The following is an 8,041-nucleotide window of genomic DNA, read 5'->3' as shown; positions in this document are numbered from 1 at the left end:
ACCACGGTGATGCTTACTTGCTTCAGGACTGAGTCCAGCCATCATCTCCTCTCCCTCAACTGCCCTTCCCATCCCTCATATGAGTCATATGTCCCTCCTCTGTTTTCCCATATTGGCCTACCAAAACCAAACACAGTGCTGTCAAGTTGGACCCGACTCGTAACGACCCTTCCTTGGGTTTCTGAGGCAGTATCACTACAGAAGTAGCTTGCCCAACCTTCCTCTATTATAAAATGGAAAACAATTCTGTTTAATAATAACAAGTGAGTATGGAGTTTGGGAGCGTTGGTGGTGTGATGCCTAAGGCATATGACTGCTAACCAAAAGGCTGATGGTTCATACCCACCAGCCACTCCTCAGAAGGAAGACTGGACAATCTACCTCTGTTGGAGATACAGCCTCAGAAACCCAAGTAGGGGTTGCTGTGTGTCGGATTCAACTCGACAGCAGTGAGTTTGGTTTTGGTTTTGGTTTTAGGAGTGTTCAGCAGTGTGCTGAGAGACTGACGCACATTACCCATTTAACCCTTGTGCAGCATTGCAGTGATTGCTGTTCTCATTCCATAAATGAGCAAGCTGAGCTCCAAAGCCCATACTAGCAAGTGGTGAAATTGACACCCAGACCCAGGTAGCCAGATTGCACAGCTCACATGTGCCTCGCAGCACACACATAATGTCCTCCTGTTAGTCCTTGAGGACACTCTGTGCATGTTCTTCTCATCTACCACATGATAAGCAGTGAGAGAAAAAGGGCTTCCCAGTACCTAGAGCCAGGATATGTGTAAATGTTTCTGAAAGCAACTGAACTGAAATGGGATGGAGCTGCAGCTCATATGATCTCTTTCTCTGCTTCCAGAAGCCGGCTGGGAAAGTGGGCAGCCCTGACGTGATGTGTTCAGTGAGCGGAGACATTCCATTCCAAGAGAGGTCTGCGTGACGCATCTGGGAGGCCACCGTTGTGAAGGCCACCGCACGGTTGGCAGAAAGGGTGACAGCCGCATTCTCCTGTGCCTACCACGTAACCAAAAATGAGGGAGAACTATTGTTTACAAGCCGCCCTAGTGTGCCTGGGCATGCTGTGCCACAGCCAGGCCTTCGCCACAGAGCGGCGGAGCCACCTGCGGCCCTCCTTCCATGGGCACCACGAGAAGGGCAAGGAGGGGCAGGTCCTGCAGCGCTCCAAGAGAGGCTGGGTGTGGAACCAGTTCTTTGTGATAGAGGAGTACACCGGGCCTGACCCCGTGCTTGTGGGCAGGGTAAGGCTGAGCGTACTCAGCATTTATATCTGTCTGTCTGTGTATCCATTCGTCTGTCCATCCGTTACTAACTCCATTGTTGTACAGTCAATTTGGACTCAGGGAACTGTCTTGGTTCCCAGTGCTGCTGTAGCAGAAATACCAGAAATGGGTGTCTTTAACAAACAGGGATTTATTCTCTTACAGTTCAGGAGGCTAGAAGTCCAAGTTTAAAGTGCCAGCTCTACAGGTTGGGTGAAGGCCCCTTGATCTTGGCATTAGCAGCTCTGCCTCCTGTTCCAGGCCCACTAGAGCTGGAGGCTTTTTCTGACTCATGCAGCTGCTGGGGCTGATGAACCCAAGATAGACAAGTAAAATGGCACAGTCCCAAGGTTAGCAGCCAACATGGCAGGCGAGTCCAGGAACAATCAAGATCGGCAGGCCACTGAGATGAAGGCTTGACCCAGTGCAGAATCCAGATGGGCCAAAAGCTAGAGACCTTCCTCAAAACTTCTCCATATGTACTTGAAGTAGGCCACACCCTGAAGGCAGCTGCTTAGCCTCTCACAGCTACTTCCACCATAGAGGTAATTTCAGTCTCATCCTGGAGAATAACAACATTCAGCTGCCCAGCCATGTTGGCACAGACCTCATCTACCCCAACTACCTAGAACAGAGTAGAACTAACTGATTCACAAGGTTGCCTAGGCCATGCTCTGTATTGGAGCAGATAGCCAGGTCTTTTCCCTCAGAGTGGCAGTGCAACACAGTGCACCACTGTGGAGTCAGAGCTGACTCATAACGACCTCTCCTTGGGTTTCCGAGGCAGTATCGCTGCAGAAGTAGATTGCCCAGCCTTCCTTCTGGGGAGTGGCTGGTGGGTTTGAACCACCAGACTTCTGGTTAGCAGTCAAATGCCTTAGGTTCTATGCCACCAGAGCTCCCCACAGAGTGGCTGGTAGATTCAAACCACTAACCTTTTGCTTAGTAGCTGAGTGCCTAACCATTGTACCACCAGGGCTCCTTATTAGAATGACCCAAAAAATTAAAAATTCTAGGAGAGAAAATACTAATTTTAAACCATCCAGAAACACACCACAAACTCCATTGTTTGTAAATCCTTCCAATCTTTTTTTTCCCCAATGCATAGAATTATCCATGTTGAGAGGAGGTCTATTTTCCACTTAATGCTATACCATAAAAACTCCGTTTTCAATGGCTGCATAATAGTTTACTGAACGGAAGTGATCGTAATTTATTTAAATATTCTCCAACTGGGACATTCCCCTTTACCTCAGTTTGGGTGACACCCCCCCCCCCATGATTCCCATTTCATTATAGCTTTCCTCTTTATATCATGCACATCTACTGATTCATGTCTCTCCCACTGGACACCAGTCTCTTTGCATCAGGGACGACATCACTGTTGTACCCCAGGCCCTGATAGTAAACCTGTCATGGGGAGGGGCTTCCATAAATATTGGACGAGATGGATGAATGTGAGTCCTCGGGAGGGGTCTGTTTTGACCTGCTGTGACACTGGAATGGCAAAACTCAATTGAGATGGCTTAAGAGTCCCAGCAGTCCACAGGTTCTGAGTACTCTGCCATAGCCCCTCCGAGAGGTAGACTTAGGGAGCCCAAAATATGTTTACAAAATGGTGTGCCCACTAACATTTGTGGTAGAACATCCAGCTGTCTTGTAGATGATAGTGATAGGAACTACAAGGAGATATATTTCATATACGTAAGAGCTGAGAGCCTACTATGTGCAGGTGATCTCCAGGCAAGTGATAACTAGGTCCAAGTAGTCACTGAGCTAGAATCTCATGGAAAGGAGGCTCATCCCTAAGCAATGATAATAATTGAGAAATGAGAGAATGAATAAATTCATGCAAGTGATGATGAATTTAAATGGTAAGGTTGGGGTGGGAGAATTATATCAGCTCATAACCTGAACGACAAGCAGGAGTGAGTTACCCATAGAAGGAGAAAGTGGGCAGGAGTGGCTCTGAAGGATGCTGATGTTTTCTGAGCCCCACGGATTCCAGCACGTAGCTGCTGCTCACCATCGGACAACAGCGCTCCATGACTGTGGACCTGCCATTCTGGGAGGAGGTTTATGTTACATTCTCACTGCTGTTGTTCAGGGTGAGGAAAGTGTGTTTTGGAAGAGATAAACCAGAGAACTATTTCATTTATTATAGCAGTAATAGAAAGAGATGGAGTTGACTTGGAAATGGAAGCACAAGGAAGTAATAATTAGCACATAATATGCCGTAAGCAGTGGAGATGAACTGTGTGTCGCAGATGCTGAAGAGGCTTCAGCCAAGGCAGGGACTTTGGGCATGTTTTGTTAATTCCTAATCACTTGGTTGATTATTTTATATATATATATATGTGTGTGTGTGTGTGTGTGTGTATGTGTGTGTATATATATGTGTGTGTGTGTGTGTGTGTGTGTGTGTGTATATTTTTTTTTTTTCCCTTAAATTCCCATTGTTGTTGTTGTTTGCCGTCGAGTCGGCCCTGACTCATAGCGACCCCTCCTTGGGTTTCCGAGGCAGTATCACTACAGAAGTAGGATTGCCCAACCTTCCTTCCGAGGAGTGGCTGGTGGGTTTGAACCGCCAGCCGTCTGGTTAGCAGGCAAGTGCTACCAGAGCTCCCTAAATTCCCATAGAATTTGCTAAACTTACGAAACCTGAGTTGTCTGGGCACTCAGCTCCGGGGAAGTATTTCATATACTTCCTTGTTCTTCCATAAAGCTGAGCCCTTAACTTTTGCCAGATCTGAGGCAAAGGAAAAATGCCCTGGTGGTGCCGTGGTTTAGGCACTCATCTGCTATCCTTAAAGGTAGGTGGTTCGAATCCGCCAGATGCTCCTCAAGAGAAAGATGTGGCAGTCTGAGTCCGTAAGGAGTATACCAGCCTTGGAAATCCTATGGAGCAGTCCAGCTTTGTCCTGCAGTGTTGCTGTGAGTCAAAATCGACTTGATGACAGCAGCTTTCTCTAAGGCAGAGAAACAAACACAAACAGGTCACCTGGGGCAGGGGTTCTGCCCTCTTTGTGGAAAATTATATGAAGATTGGGGCCATTCTCTTTGTCTATTGGAGGCCATTGAGTGGCTTCCTATTTTAATCATAAACTGCTTTACTGCTAAGACATGTGTGAGCTGTCATTTCATGACAGTCACAGCTTGTTGTGAGTAACAAGTTTGGAAGGATTTCTTTTCCTTCCAAGAGAAAACAGTCTTGTAATTTGTACCTGCAGTTATAGGTGTCCTCCTGAGCTGGAATATTCAGTGTTTCACTAAAGCCCTGCAAACCTATTAGACATCTTCTAGGAAATGGAAACAATAAGAAGGTTTTTTCTTTTTGTTTTGTTTTTTTTAAATCAATCTTGCTTTTGACTGCAGACAAGTTATGTAAACACTCTAGGCCTTGGTTTTAATAATAATAATAGTGTCATTATATATAACAATTATTATAAAATATATAATTATTCTTTGTAATTATACAATAATGTAATTGTACAATATCATAGCATAATTATAATTATAAATTTTATTTGAATAAAGCCTTTTAGTTTACAAAGGATTTTCTCATATAGTAGATAGACCCAAGGGTTTATCTCCATCTGGCCACTCTTGAAGCCTATGAGAATGGTGAAAGCGATGGTCCTCATTTCCTTTAAAGGACATAATGAGGGCAGAGGAGGTCAAATGAAGATGACAGCTGCAGAAATTAAGGTTGCACATTAGGAGGGAGTGGAGTTCCATGCTACACAAAATGGAGCAGAGTCAGGGCGGAAGCCATGGGATCAGTAGCTAAGACCCCTATATGATTTTCTTGGCCTTGCTGAGTATGGATTTGGGCAAGTGCCATCTTGTTCCTAGGCTTTGTCAAAGGAGGGTAAGAACTCCAGGAAGTGCATCTATGTCAACCCATCCCATCCTTTACTATTAGGATGGGAGCCTCTTTCAATCAGGCCACATCGCCAGCTCCTTACGCTATGTGTGTTGCACAGCAGGTCTTCTGAAAAGATCTGAACAATTGAACTGTTTCAAGTAACAAAAGCCTGGAAACAACCTAAGGGTCCTTTGGAAGAGGGGTGCTAAAGTAAATGTAATAGCATCCAGACAGTGGCTGAACTAGATCTCTGTAGGCTGATACGGAGGAAGCACCTGAGTTTGTTGCTATAGAAAGAAAAATGAAGAAGGATGTGTGCTCTGTGCCCTTAATTGTGAAATAATAAAGTGCTGTGTGCACACATCTGTATAGATATTTTTGCATATGCATAGAATATCTCCTGCAGGATTTGCAGGAAACTCATAACAGTGGTTGCCTCTGAGAAGGGAAAATGAAATATTGGGAGTCAGAGAGGAGAGGAAGAAAGACTTACTGCATTAACATTTGTGTATATTTTTATGATGTGCATCTACTTCTTTCGGAATAACTCTTAATATAAATATATATGTTTATGTATTTTGCATAAAAATGTGTGTGTATGTGTGTGTATACACACACATACACACACATAGGCTAGGGAGTGGTCATAAACTCAAGAATTAAAAAGTCAGAATCGTGACTTCAATGCTCCCCAGCTGTTTCACCTTGGCCAAGGCAATTATCTTCTCTAAGATTCCTTTTCTTCATTTGTAGAATGGAACAAGAAGTTTCTTCTCAGTGTGCTTGTGTGTATGTGTGTTTGTACACGTACAGTATACTGTAGTGAGTGGCATGTGAGTCTCTGTCTTCTCAGTACATCCCTCATGAGTTACAGTTTTCTATTTCTTCTTCCCTAGCTTCATTCCGATATTGACTCTGGTGATGGGAACATTAAATACATTCTCTCAGGTGAAGGAGCCGGAACCATTTTTGTGATTGATGACAAATCAGGGAACATCCATGCCACCAAGACATTGGACAGAGAGGAGAGAGCCCAGTACACGCTGATGGCTCAGGCAGTGGACAGGGACACCAACCGACCACTGGAGCCACCATCAGAATTCATTGTCAAGGTCCAGGACATTAACGATAATCCTCCTGAGTTCCTGCATGAGACCTATCACGCCAACGTGCCGGAGAGGTCCAATGTGGGTGCGTATAGTCGGCAACGTTTGTTCTACTGCTAGGCCTGGTGTCTCTGTGGGTGGTTGGGCTGTTACCCATTCTCCCAGAAGCAGAACTTACATTGTATCTTCTCTGGCAGAATAAACAACAAAAATTTAATTGCGTAGGTGAGCTTTCAAATATTTGAAATGGATTGGAAGTTTAAAAGCTAAGCTTTAAAATATAAGGAAGTGTGATGGAGTGGCAAGAACATAATTGAACCAGGGTAACCCTGGCCCTTGTGCTTATTAGCCATACAAATTACAACCAGTTGCATCTATTCTCTTAGCCTTTGGTTCTTCATTTTTAAAATGCAAACACTAATTTTATAGTCTTTCGGGGATTAGAGGTAATATGTGTCTAGTCACTAGTGCATATTGATGTTCAATAACTAATAGCAATCATAATATTTGTTACATTTAGGTACAGTGCTAATTAATGATTTACATGCATTATTTCATTTAATCTTTACAGTAATTAATCTTTGCAATGAGCTAGGTCCTTGTGCCTTGTTTTACAAATGAGAAATCCAAGCCAGAAACAGATTAATTTATCCAGTGTCATCAGAGCTACTAAGTGGATCCAGAATAGATTCTGTACCACCGCCTATTGTGAGAATAAATCAGAAATAGATAAGTCTTTTTATCATACATGGAGACACGTTGCATTGCCAAGGGCCAGTTCATTCTGATTTCTTCAACTCACCACCTGCTCCTGGCAGCACCATTTGTTTGGCTTGGTAGAATGTATGTCCTTGTGATCTTCTGAGAATCATGCCTCATCTATTAAGAATTGTATGTCCTTGAGACAGTGAGTAGGGCTGTTCTTATTAAGGAGTGAATATAGTTACGTGAGTCTGAGATTTAGAATTCAAATGAATTTAAGCATCATCAGGGTTAAACCACCCATTTTACAGACGAGTAAAGCAGGCACCAAGGATGGAAATTTTCTTGCTCAAGAACATCAGAGGCAGAAGTGATCTTAGAATGCCAAGCTCCTTCCGCTTAGCGTATAAAGGCTGTTATGCCAGAAAACTGTTTCCTCCTCCTCCTCCAGAAAAAGCCAAGCTCTTCTCCTGCTTCGTGAAAGCCAGGCTGAATCATTTAATCATGTCCCACCTTCGTCTCTCCCCTTTTCCCTGCCTAGTCCTTCAGCTTCTCAGTGTTTACCTGAGAATTCTAATGAGAAGCGGACATCAAACAGTCCATCAAGTAGAGGGCAGCAATGTCAAGAAAGACCTGAGTCGGGGAAAGGCCAGCCATCTAAAACGATGATCAAGGGGAATTTTCATTGTGCCTCCTTTTGGAGGGTTCCTTGTTGCACAGGGAGAACAGCCAGACTGCATTGTGGCATTGGAGAGCATGGTCTTTTTGGTGAGGCAGCAAGAGTTTCAATCACGTCTGTGCCTCTGACCAACCACATGAACCCAGATAACTTCTGTACCTTTCTAAGGTTTCATTGTGTCATCTATAAAATGAGCACAATGCAAATTATGGTGAGGGTTAGATAAAACAGATGTAAAAACAAAAGAGTTGATAAAGATTTAGCAGAGTTCCCGAAACAAATTAAGCATAAAAAAATTAATAAGCTCCCTAGTTGCCCCATGATGGTAGCACATACATGGCATTCAGCTTTATAAACCTCCAGTGCCGAGAATAGTCCCCAGCACCTGGGAAGAGCTCAAAAAAAAAAAA

General features: G+C 43.9%; 1 protein-coding gene across 1 annotated transcript in view; it reads left to right on the top strand.

The window, feature by feature from the left end:
- Nucleotides 1–1,027: 1,027 nt before the first annotated feature.
- The window catches only part of CDH11 (cadherin 11), a 60,269-nt gene continuing 53,255 nt past the window's right edge, over nt 1,028–8,041 (top strand). The window contains exons 1-2 of the mRNA XM_007940216.2: nt 1,028–1,255; nt 6,041–6,335. Coding sequence (XP_007938407.1) covers nt 1,028–1,255; nt 6,041–6,335 — 523 coding nt within the window. The remainder of the gene's footprint in view (nt 1,256–6,040; nt 6,336–8,041) is intronic.

The sequence above is a fragment of the Orycteropus afer genome, unplaced genomic scaffold (genome assembly GCF_000298275.1).
Source record: "Orycteropus afer afer isolate SDZICR_OR568_19922 unplaced genomic scaffold, OryAfe1.0 scaffold00067, whole genome shotgun sequence".
In the NCBI taxonomy this organism is placed as follows: domain Eukaryota; kingdom Metazoa; phylum Chordata; class Mammalia; order Tubulidentata; family Orycteropodidae; genus Orycteropus; species Orycteropus afer.
The sequence above is the reverse complement of the archived record's forward strand: the minus strand, read 5'-3'. Positions and strand labels throughout refer to the sequence as shown.